The sequence below is a fragment of the Micropterus salmoides genome, unplaced genomic scaffold (genome assembly GCF_014851395.1).
Source record: "Micropterus salmoides isolate LMB-PRFRI ecotype aquatic unplaced genomic scaffold, ASM1485139v1 Ms_hic_scaffold_18, whole genome shotgun sequence".
NCBI lineage: Eukaryota > Metazoa > Chordata > Actinopteri > Centrarchiformes > Centrarchidae > Micropterus > Micropterus salmoides.
Genome location: NW_024040928.1, coordinates 28,580,306 through 28,592,474, shown reverse-complemented (window position 1 = coordinate 28,592,474; position 12,169 = coordinate 28,580,306). Strand labels below are relative to the sequence as shown.

At 43.4% G+C, this 12,169-nt stretch overlaps 1 protein-coding gene across 1 annotated transcript; it reads left to right on the top strand.

Moving 5' to 3' along the window:
* The first annotated feature begins 423 nt into the window (after positions 1-423).
* Positions 424-7,563, top strand: LOC119908453 (5-hydroxytryptamine receptor 1B-like). The gene has a single exon (XM_038726148.1). The coding sequence runs from the start codon at positions 856-858 to the stop codon at positions 2,002-2,004; it is 1,149 nt and encodes a 382-aa protein (XP_038582076.1). The 5' UTR covers positions 424-855; the 3' UTR covers positions 2,005-7,563.
* Positions 7,564-12,169: the final 4,606 nt, after the last annotated feature.

Sequence of the window (12,169 nt, the reverse complement as noted above, 5' to 3'; positions counted from 1 at the left end):
CAATTTTATCACATGGTTTTTATTTATAGGCTAGATGGAGTTGCTGTTAGGGAAGAAGTTTTCAAGAATGAACTTTGAACCTCAGCTTGGGAGGTCAATTTAGAAACAGCATCATAATTTAACCAACACTGACAGGTTTATTTTTACAGTGTAAAATGTCGGTCACTACTTACCTGTGTCACGATTATTAAAATAAGGAATTCTGAAAATGTTTAAATCTTGAGTTTATGGTAAATATTAATATAGGTGTTGGCCTAAAAAAAGTCCTGATAGAGAAAACAGGTCATAGAAATGTATGAAACATAGAGGGAGGGAAGGGGGGGGGGGGGGGGGGGGGGGGGGGGAGAGAGAGAGAGAGAGAGAGAGAGAGAGCAGTATAAAACCAGGAGTCAGACTTCAGCAGCTCTGAACTTGTGAAGAGACTGTGCGCGGATTAAAAACCAGCTAATAGAGACAGCATTTTAGTATTTTTCATTTCTGCTCTGACACTGGATCCTGATATGACTTGATTTCACAGAAAGATGTTTGTGGATGATGGAGAGGCAGCTTTTTGTGCCGCTTTGTTTTTATTCCATGGATAGGCCTATTTAAGTTGATTAAATAGTGTAAAATGCTGCGGGTGAAGTGAATAAGATGAAGAGAAGGAGGCAAAAATGCGTCTTTGTGGCAACACCTGTCGTCTGATGGTTGGATAACTGCTGCTGCGCGTCTGCTGGAGATGGAGCCGCTTTTATTTTGGGTTTTCAGAAGACGAGAAACGCGCCTGGTGGATGAATATTTGAGTGATTTCAGAGTGATCTCCAGGCTTTACTTTGAGCTCAATGACAGGGGAATCTGACGAGGGAAGGTGGAGGGATGGAGAATGCAAGTCAGCTCAAACCAACGCCTGTCATCTACGGAGAGCTGTTGAACATCTCCGCCAACTACACCCATGCCAATTTCACGTCGAAAACGGAGAAGGACAGTAACGTGGCTTTCCAGGCGGGTCTAGCCGTGACCTTAGCCCTCATAACTTTCGCCACGACGCTTTCAAACGCGTTCGTCATCGTCACCATTTACCAGTCCCGAAAATTACACACCCCGGCAAACTTTCTGATCGCCTCCCTGGCCGTCACGGACCTCCTGGTGTCCATTTTGGTGATGCCGATCAGCGCGCTGTACACGGTCAGCCAAACCTGGACACTGGGGCAGGTGGTGTGCGACATATGGCTGTCCTCGGACATAACGTGTTGCACCGCGTCCATCCTCCACCTGTGCGTAATTGCGCTGGACCGCTACTGGGCCATCACGGACGCGGTGGAGTACTCCAAGAAGCGCACGCCGGGGCGCGCAGCCGGGATGATCGCCACCGCCTGGGTGATCGCCATCTCCATCTCCCTGCCGCCTTTCTTCTGGCGCCAAGTGAAAGCAGAGGAGGTGACGACCTGCAACGTGAACACCGACCACATTTTCTACACCATTTACTCCACCTTCGGCGCTTTCTACATCCCCACGCTGCTGCTCATCGCCCTGTACGGGAGGATTTACGTGGAAGCCCGTAAGCGCATCCTGAAGCAGTCGCACAACAAGCCGGGGAAAAGACTCACCTCCGCGCACCTGATCACCAACTCCCCCGGCTCGGTGGCGTCCACGACCTCTCTGAACTACGGGACGAACGACACCTCCTCCTGTGACACTACCTCGCCCGCGAACGTGAGCCAAGTCAAAGTCACTGTGTCCGACGCGCTGCTGGAGAAGAAGCGGATCTCCGCCGCCCGGGAGAGGAAGGCGACCAAAACTTTGGGAATAATCCTGGGAGCCTACATCATATGCTGGCTCCCGTTTTTCATTTACACTCTTCTAGTGCCTGTCTGCGAGTCCTGCTTCCACCCGGAGTTATTTGACATTTTCACCTGGCTGGGTTACCTCAACTCCTTAATCAACCCCATCATTTACACCATGTCCAACGAGGACTTTAAACAGGCTTTCCACAAACTAATACGGTTTAAATGCTGCAGGGCATAAACGCTTATTACCAGCCACAGAAATAACCCCTCCTCTCTCTAACCATCTGTATAATGCCAGTCAAACTCCCCATCACCCCACAAACATTTCCCTCTACAAGGTTCCCCCCTTGAGGGCAAAATCCCCAACATCCAGATTGTTTATGATAATGTGGCTGCAGAATGAGCGTTCAGCTGATAGATGGTGCAGAGGACTGTGGAAATGCATTGACCCGCCATTCAGTCTGCATTGTGCTATCTGATGGCGCTGTCTAATGAATGGCTGTCATTTCCCAGCCATTGGAGAGGAGGAGAAATGTCGGTGGATGTGATGATGTGGAAGCTACGTGACTGGTTTGCAGTTGATATGTAATGACTTGGAGGAAGCCCATAGCCCCAGGTGCAGGGCCCCCCACCCTTACCCCCGCCTGTACGTGCTGCACTGGACTGTAGCCTACAGACTCACATTGCCATATGAGTTTGACAGTCAACATCAGTTGGCTTGTAAGCACAAGCAGCTTAGGTTAGCTAAGCTGACCATGAGCCCCAAGGGCAAAAAATACAATTTGTGTTTCATTTTCCTGACTCAATAAGGGGAAATACTGGTGCCTACAACATGTTTATTTTAGTTCCTCAGACGTGCCTGGCCCAGATGGAGAGAAAAGCACGAGTTCAGTCAGAGAAAAAAACATAAAGATTTGGTTTATTCTCGTGGCCAGTGCATGCATTTTCTTTAATTTTATTGCTGGAGTTCAAGGCTCCAAAATGAGTGTAAATGTACGAATCTGTATGCATCAGTGTGACTTTACCTTAATTTGCTGAAGAGTCTGGATTTTGCTCAATTGAATGGGTATTACACTGTAATATAGTGCAAACTGCAGAGCCCGACGCTATCTACCAGACCTCTTGTTAAAAGATGAATTGTTAATTGTTAATATTAGCTGTGATGTTCCATTTCATGTCAGGCTAAAACAAACACAAATCCAGATCTAGTCGAAACAGGCTTGACGACCCAGGGTTCCTACAGTCACCTCTTGGAATTTGGCATTTGCGTCTTCCACACCTAGAAAAGTTGTGGAAGATGATTTTTTTTTTTAAGCGCTGGAAAATGTCACGGTATTCTGATCAAAATCTCCCCCCTTTTTTTTTCCTCCCACCAAACTGTCACATGTTAAATGTCAAGCTTTAGCAGCTGTTGATCCCTTTAAAAGAGCATTTTTTTGAAGAAAAAAATATCAAACTGAAAAAACTCTAAATCTGTTTGCGTTGCAGAAAAAAATATGCAAAAGCTGTAACAACAACAACAACAACAACAACAAGAAAGTAATGGTGTTGGAAATCATGCTACTCATGTCCAAGGCTGCAGCTGAAGTCATGAAGTCAGGAAATATGGGGGGTTAAAAGTTAAGGAGTATAAATTACATATGAAGCATCAGCTCTGCAATTTCTTGAAATCAAAGTTCTTAAATTTGAGTATTTTTAGGCCAAATTAAATATAAATTACACTATAAATAAATTGTACTTAAGGTCATTTGCTCTACTGGAATTTAAGTCTTGATATTGTGGTGAAGACATCAAGGAGATAAAATTACATAAAGTATGATTTAAAAGTTAAATAAATGTATTAAATATTTAGGGATTACTGGGAAAATTGACTTCAGTATTTTTAAAATCCTGGCTTCGCTGGTCATGCAATGAATTAGCGTGTGATCTCAGAAATGTGTAGGAACCCTGTCCTGTTGATTTTAAGGAAGAGTTGTGGGGTAATGGGCCAAGAGTTAGATGAGACAGTTGATGTCACTCTCATGTCTGCGTGTTAAAAAGAGTTTTGATGCTTTCCTACAAAACTGTCGGACTCACGATGGACGTTTGTTTTAAAGGATCAAAATCGATGCAGCAGCACCAGAGATATCTTCTTTTGTCATTCCACACGTTCTTCTTCCCAGTCAAAACATGGCGCCTACGTTACCCACAATGCAACGCAACCATCAACAGTTTGGTCGGAGATTCGGATGTATCGTGCTAGTAGCGGCTAATGTAGCCTGTAGCAGGGACGAGCAGCAGCTACTGGTAAGCTCACGTCTTTCTAAATCCACGCCAACAGATTGGTTTCATTTTCAAACTTGACTCAAGTGACATCACTCGAGGACTTTTAGTAGACTTTACACAGCTTTCTTTGAGACACTAAAGACTTTATATTAAAATTTATGCAGTAGAACTTCCCAACCAACACATTCAAGAACGCAAGGCATCGCTTTTTTATGCCCATGTTCAGGTTCGTTTTTCAACGTTTAGTGCTCTGCGGTCAAGTTAGCGACAATAATTATGCAACGTCCGGTTAGACTTTCAGAATAAACGTGTAAATGTTGCAAAATGTCTTAATTTTGAAATGGCACGTTGTGAAACGCAGTAATTTGGTTTGGTTTAGGCAACAAAACTACTTGGTTAGGTTTAGAAAAAGATCACAGTTAAAATAACTACATTACTTATGTCAGTTAATTTACATTTACATACATACACAACTTACGTAATGTAACTTACGCAACTTACATAATACTTACAATACTCTGTCTTATCTGTTGAATATCCCTCAGCTACCTTTAGCATTCAATAGTGACGCAACCGGGCTTCACCAAGTGTGTTGAACTTTGACACCACCGAGAACGCGTTGGTCCAACACCTGGAATATTATCCGAGCTTAGCATAAAGACTGGAAGCAGTCTGCTGACTAACACACCAAAAGCTCAGTAACACTTACCACATTTGTTTAATCTGTATACTGTTTTTACATTTCAGTTTGGTTAATTGGTGAGCAGGAGGTGTATTTCAGTCACTCCGAGATTTCGCTGGCCTGCTTTGTGATTGTTGCCTAAAATGCCTAATTTTGAGATGTTTTGGGGCATTTTTTTGCGACGTAATTGTAGTAATAAGTGAAAACTACAAAAATAGATGTGATTTTTTTTAACGTTAGATTTAGAGTTGAATCATTAAACAGTCCCTCCAGGATTTGGCGGGCCCAACCCTGCATAATTTAAACCAGTTTACCCTGATTCTTTCAGTGCTTGCAGCTGACAGGGACGCAGCAGCCTGTGTCTCGGTGATTTGTCTCGTCTGACGTCCTCCATGAGTTTCTGCAACTCTCCATGTACGTTTTGTGTCAATACACAATTTCTTTTATGTTCGACCACAATGCTTTTTTGTCAGCAAATGTGAGACGTTGGTTACAAACATGTTTGCTGGGACTTGTAAACAAAGAAGTGAGTTTGCTGACGTGTGACAATGTTTTGCGCCAAACAGCACCAATCAGATTTGGTAAGATTTGTGTAAAAATTTAGGAGATTTGTCAAAATTTAATGTGAAGGAATTTACAGGGATGTGTTGAATTTGTTTTAATAGTTGCCATGGTGACATCATGAAATCCTGGATGGGCTGATGTTTTAAACGTTGGACAAAGCCAGGCTAGCTGTTTCCCTTTTGTTTATGCTAAGCTAAGCTAACTACCAGTTGACTCTGGCTTCACTCAGACATGAGAGTGGCATCTTTCTGTTTATCTAACTGTAAAGCTAAAAAAAACGATTTACTAAAATATGAACCTAGTCCTTTAACACGGCTCTCCTGGAGCATAAAAATTAAAAGAGGGGGAAAAAATGACTAATAGTCTCTGGAGAAATTTAGGAAGCAGCCACACAACAGCTGCAGGGAGTTTGTTGCACCGGTAGAAGCAGAAAGAGTCTCTCTAAAATACATTTTTCTATAAAAACAGAATAATACATGACAGAAAGTCCTGCTGTAGGATGGCCATCCCCCTCACATCAAAGAGAACTGCCAGAGCACCGTGACGACGCTGGCTCCCACCTTTGGTGACTTTTTCGGCAGCCATGTTGAATGTTAGAGCCAAATCACGACGTGGACGTACTGTAGCCATCCTGCTCTACTGCGGCTCTGTGATGAATAGCCTCTTTGTGTACAGTATTGATCAGCTCAGTGTGAAACTCATCTGGTGGCTCTGTCAAATCCAAATGGAAGTTGCATTTCATCCAGGTTAGCTTCTGCTGTACAACGCTTCTGCACACATTGGCGATGCACTGTAACTGCTCTGCTCTGGAGGATGAAATCCAACCCACTTGGAGCACAAAAAAGCACTGCTGCTGTTGTGAAAACTGAAAAAATAAAAATCAATAAAAGGTCTATGGCATCATGAGGTTACGATAGTTGGCCCACGTTCTCATTTTTCTGATTAAACATCTGTTTTAAACGTGATTCTGAGGCACAAGTACTGCAAACAATGTGTGAGAAAGAGAGGGTTGACATTTGTTTTATCTTTGTCAGAATCTGCTGTGGTATTTTAATCTGCTTGGCGGTGATGAAACGCTACACAGATGTGAGCTGATGGATGTGCTGCGTGACGGCGTTAACGGTTCGTAACTTAATCAGCAGGAGAAAATATATCCATGAGGAAAATGTCAGTTATGAAAGCGTAATGAAATGCACGCCTGCTTCCTTTCTGCATTTTTCTTCTGCACATCTGAATCTGTGCACGAGGGGGATAATATATTAATGTGCACAGCTCAGTGTACATACAGTCTAACGAGGGTTCCTTCACTCTGCGGTTCACTATTGTGTTACAGTGTGTAGGTTTGGTGCAGTTTTTTGCATTTGGGACTTCATGTGACGTGCACTAAGTACTAAATGTATGAAATCCTTTGCTTTCTTTTTGTTTAATAGGAAAGTAATATTTTAAAATTGCAATTTGATGGAAGTCTAAAAGCACTCATTTTGTATAATTGTATGTGGACTTTTTTTGTGTGCTAACTGCAAAACAGAATGCTATTACAATTAGTATTTAGAAGATGGATTTGGGAGAAAACATCAGTCTAGCTCTGTGGGAACCGGTACATCAGAATTAAAAATTTACTGGTGATAGACTGGTGACCTGTCCAACGTGTTCCCCACAGTGCATGCTGGGAGCAACACATTCTCTCTCCAAACTGGTCACATATGGACGCTTGGTCAAGATCCGTTGGCGTCGCTTTTTAGGACCAGTTTGACTTTCAAAATAAAAGTACTTGTTAAGATTGTGAAACATGACAATTTGGTTAGGTTTGGGCACCAAAAGTACTTGGTTGGGTTTAGGAGCAACAGAGTTTAGCTCCAGGTAGCTCACGGGAGACTCCCGTTTTTCATTGTCCTGTCACGGGTCACATTTCTCCCGAATTATGACAAGTTTTCACCACTTTCTGTTATTTATTCTGGTTTCTGGCGCTGTACAACGAAACTTCCCTACAACTCAGTCACTCTATCTTTCCCCACTGTGTCCGCTCGGATAAACAGTATTTACATATCTCAGAAGAGAGCTTGTGACCCGGTGGATTTCAGGTGTAAGAAAGGGAAGTTGTGAGCAGATGATAGCAAAGTAGAGGAGGAAGAGAGCCACATGTTTAATAAAGGCTTTTGTGGAGCTTTTTCGTTCACTGTGGCTCCCTCTACAACTGTAGAACTGTGACAACAGCTGCTCTAGAGTGACGCCAGAGAGTGTCCAGACTGAGGTCGCATTTAAAAAGATCCGCACATTTGGAAGTGGCCCAATTCCGAACTGGAAAAGCTTAGATTTCATGTGACTTGGCCTGTCATAAAAAGATCAGATCTGATTCACATATGAGCAAAAACAAAATCGGATTTGGGTCACTTTGGCCTGCAGTCTGCACGTAGCCGTTGTTTCACTCAGGAAATGAACACTGGTCTCCAGAGAGAAAGTCCGGTTTCTGGCCCTCCATCCACCCCAACCACCTCCTTACTCAGACGTGTCTGTTAAATGTCCTAAACCCACCTTTAGTGTTAAGAAACAATGCTGCAGGGCTTCCCCTGGTATGCTGAACTCTGACAGTGAGGCGCTCCTCAGTGCATTACAAACCGACACGTCCATATGTGACGACAGGAGTGAGAACAGGTTGCTGGGAGAGGCTCCGTGTCTCATGAACATTTTGAACGTTTCTTCCAGTACATGAAGCTCTTGTGCCCCACAGAAGTCATTCTGAGTGTGGTCAGGTTTAGGTCACTAAAACAATTTAGTAAATGTCCAGGGAAGATGGCCCTTCTGGTTAAATACTCAAGGTAAACACGCCTGGTTTCAAGTCACCCGTGACTTTTGTGGAGTTTTCTTGTAAACAAAGTTTCTGTTTACATTCACTGTTTCTCACTAAAACATATTGTGTGAATCATCCAGGTCTGACATATATTTTCAGTAATTGCCTTGCTCATAAAACTCAGGGCTGCGGTTGAATAGTCTTCTTTGGAAGCTTTCTGAGGAAGGTTTCTAACTGAGTGAAATGATCCGGAAGTGTTTAAGTGGCTAAGGAAATGTGCCTCAATGCTGATCTCCTTTAGCATAGGGTACACTTGACCATCCTTTACAAAAGGATAAGAGATAATGCCGTCCCACAATTCCTTGCCCCAGCAACTTTTAAAGCGACGCAGCTTTGTAGTTTCACCACTGCAGACCCACGTAAATGTAGAAACAACAGAGCTCCTTTTTTATGCTTGTGACGCGATCCAAAATGTCTAGAAATCCCTATGATGAGCTCCTAAACCATAAATCTAGATTATTCTTCTATGTCAAATCCATTCAGTTACTGGGAGTCTTGAAAAACAAGCATATTGAATTTCTAGTTATATTCACCCGTTATAATATTAATTTCAACATTTAAATCGTATTTGTTTTGTTGTTACTTCCTAGAGTACTAGATGGTTAAATGTGACCTAGCTTTCTAGGTTAGGTGCGATTTTGTGTTGGACAGGAAACCTTACTGAGTTTGTCACTAATTTTATCTTCCACGTGTTAAAGATTTTGATTTTTAAGTGCAGTCAGATTCTCTTGTCTTTTATCAAGGTCCTTATGAATTCACCTTCACATCTTTCCTTGACCTTGTGACATTTTCCAACGAGGTCAAGGAAAAGTGGTTAGGAAAGGACACAGGACGAAGAAGCCGACTGCAGCCCAGGTTAAGGTAGCTGCCTTCTTTTCACTGCCTTTCTTGGTGCATTGCTGTGTTGGCGTCCTTACCGCCACGTCTGGATCGGTGGTTTAGTCTGAAACTATTGACTTTTGCGTGCACTAGAGCAAACAAAACGGGGACCCACTCGTAAAAACATTGTTCTATTGTGCTGCTGTTCAAAAACTCCACAGGCTACCTTTAATGTTCAAACCTTAACAAAGAACTTCAGAGTGCCTCAACAGAGCCATGACATTGTTTATCGTGCTTTTCTTCAGATACTGTCGGGAAACAAACTGACAGCGATTGTTTTACAGATACGTTCAGAAATGTTGATTAAAGAACTGTTATTATGTTTATTATGTTGGGGGCAAAACTAATCCTGGTAGTTCATATTTTCATTCACATCTGGATCCAGCTGCAAAATGGAAATAATTAAAGTTTTACTAACAGATAAAGCTGGTGTTCATCTATAATATTGTCGTTATTGTCAACAAACTCCATGAAAGAACCAATACCAACAATTTGTTAGTCCGTCCCTTAATTATCCAAGTCCTATGAAAGACATTCGTAAATCTTTGAGAATATATATTTTTACTAATAATTTTTTTAAAAGTCTAAATTGTGCATTTGTGGGGGACTATTTTCAGTGGCGGATGAATCCACGTGTGGTGCTGTAGTGAGTGTTTGGTGCAGCAGGACGGTGTGTGTGGGACTGAGTCGGAATAAACTACAGGGTGTGTGTTCACGGTGGTGATGAAGGAACATGTGACCCAGTGCAGCAGTGATGGGTTTTAATAGTTTCTGGACAACAGTGGAGGAAGAAACTGACCGGCTCAGACCGGCCTCAAAGAAAAATCCATCAAATCTTCATCACATTAGAATAACAGCAAACTCTGAGCCTACACAATTCTCTCCTTTTGTCAGAAATTAATATTGTTGGCTCCCTTTGAAATCGATCAGACCACCGTGGCCTCCTGATTACTGTTTCCATGGTTTGACGCTCGGCTAAACCATGGCAACACGGGCTCTGCTGGAAATGTGTCATGCTGCAGAAGCCAAATAAACACATTGACTGGAATATTGATGAAGCCAGAGAAGAGATATCACACCGTTGCCGTACCTGTTTTTCCAAATAATCAGCTAATTTATTTTTAAAACATGAAGCTACATGTTGTTTCCGTTCAGAAAATAGACGATTTTTTTTATGCAAATGGAAGCTGACTGTGAGGTATCTGTGAATATTTCTCCTGCCGTCGAGGAAAAACCTGGTAACACAAATCTACGAGTCACATTTGGGATATTTTGACATCAAATTTTCCAGACTGTTTATAATAAAGCTGATTTAAAGGACAAACAGAACGGCTGTTTGAGTTCCCACATGCAGAAAATGTCCTTTGATACTTAAAAACAGCCTCCCTCTGTTTTACCATCTTTCACAGCTCATTGTCTGCAGAGCAGCAACTTTTTTTTCCCTAATGATGGAATCACACATTTAAATTTTTTTGCTCTCCGGTGTGTTGGCCTTGAAGGAGGCTGTGACTGCACAGTCCTGCACTGAATGAAACCGCATGTTAAAATATCTCCTTTCTCATTTTTCTCTATTGTTTTAAAATACACTATCTTATCAGGTCATTTTGGTGTGTTATTGAATTGTAAGTGAATCAGTTTTACAAAACAACCTGTCACGTTGAGCGCTGACACAGGAATACAGGGGATTTGGACCCAGCGCAGAACACAAGGCAGAGTAGATGCGGAGTAGATTTATTAACTATAGGTGGAACTTACAACGGACGTGAGGGAGGCAGTCCAAAACAAGGCAAAATAAATCCAGAATCGATGCGGACAAACAGCCAATGAATGGAACAGGCAATAATCCAAAATCCAATTAAACATAGACAAAGTACGAGCTAACACCAAACAAGTGGCAGACAAAGACATATACACAAGAAGGGCGGAGATAATGAGACACAGGTGCAAATTGGGGCAGGTGGGAAAGAAGGTCCAAGTCAAACCAGGGTGGGTGGAGGGAGGTGCGGAGGAGGGATTCAGGGACAAGTGACCAGGGAACTGAAGCACAGGGGTGGTGCTAAAGACGGTGGGAAGCAGTAGTCGGCCGAGCCGCTGGGTGGACACGGGGAGCAGGAATCAGCCGGACCACCGATAGGATCCAGGCAGGACTGGCGGTACCTCTGTGGTACTGAACAACATTGTCTCTGGAGTGCTAGCCAGCTGAGTCTCTGGTAAGATGGACAACAATGTCTGTGGGATTCTGAACAGCCGGTCTGGGAGGCCGAGCAACGAGATACCTTCAGCACTGGGCTGCAGCGGCGTGGACGAGGAGCTGGGCAGGGGGGGCGGCTGTGGCTCAGGAGGTAGAGCGGGTTGGCCGTTAATTGGAAGGTCGGCGGTTCAATCCCTGGCTCCCCCTGGTTGCGTGTCGAAGTGTCCTTGGGCAAGATACTGAACCCCGAATTGCCCCTGGCGGCTGTTCCGCCAGTGTATGAGTGAGTGTGAATGTTAGTTTCCGTTTGAGCACTTAGGCTCAGTGTATGAATGTGTATGACTGGTGAATGCAGATGTAGTGTAAAAGCGCTTTGAGTGGTCGAAAAGACTAGAAAGGCGCTATACAAGTACGGAGCATTTACATTTAGCCAAGAGACTATCTGGCTGAACAGTCTGTGGGCTCCACAGGAAGGGCCAACTAAAAAGAGAGCTGGACGTCCAGCAGTCTCTATTTTGTTCTGTTTCCTTGGGGGGACCGACTTAAGGCTAGCCTGGAACTCCAGAAGGAAGACTAATGAGTCTGTTTTGAGTAGCAGGGAACAGGGACAGACTCAGTGGCGCTAACAGGAGGTTAGCAAGCTGTAGATAGTCTGACTGACTGTTAGCAGGTCTGGTTGCTAGCAGGCCAGAGTCTAGCTGGCTGAAAACTGGTATTCTGGGCCGGAGTGACTGGCTCCGGAGGAACAGGATGGATGAGAAAGTTTATGTAACATTGCCACTGGTAACATGTCATCCCTTTGGCAAATTCTGGGTCCAGCTTCCAGAAAACAACCAGGAAGCAGAGGAAAGTAAAAGTTTGCAACTTGTAAAGTAATTTTCTCTGTGACTTCAAATTTACTGACACATGTGTGACTATTTTCCACCATCAGCGTCCAAAAATTACCTTCAAGGCAAATTCCACAGGTGCTCAGT

Coding starts and splice junctions, on each gene's coding strand:
- LOC119908453 (XM_038726148.1), top strand. CDS start 856: ATGGAGAATGCAAGTCAGCTCAAACCAACGCCTGTCATCTACGGAGAG.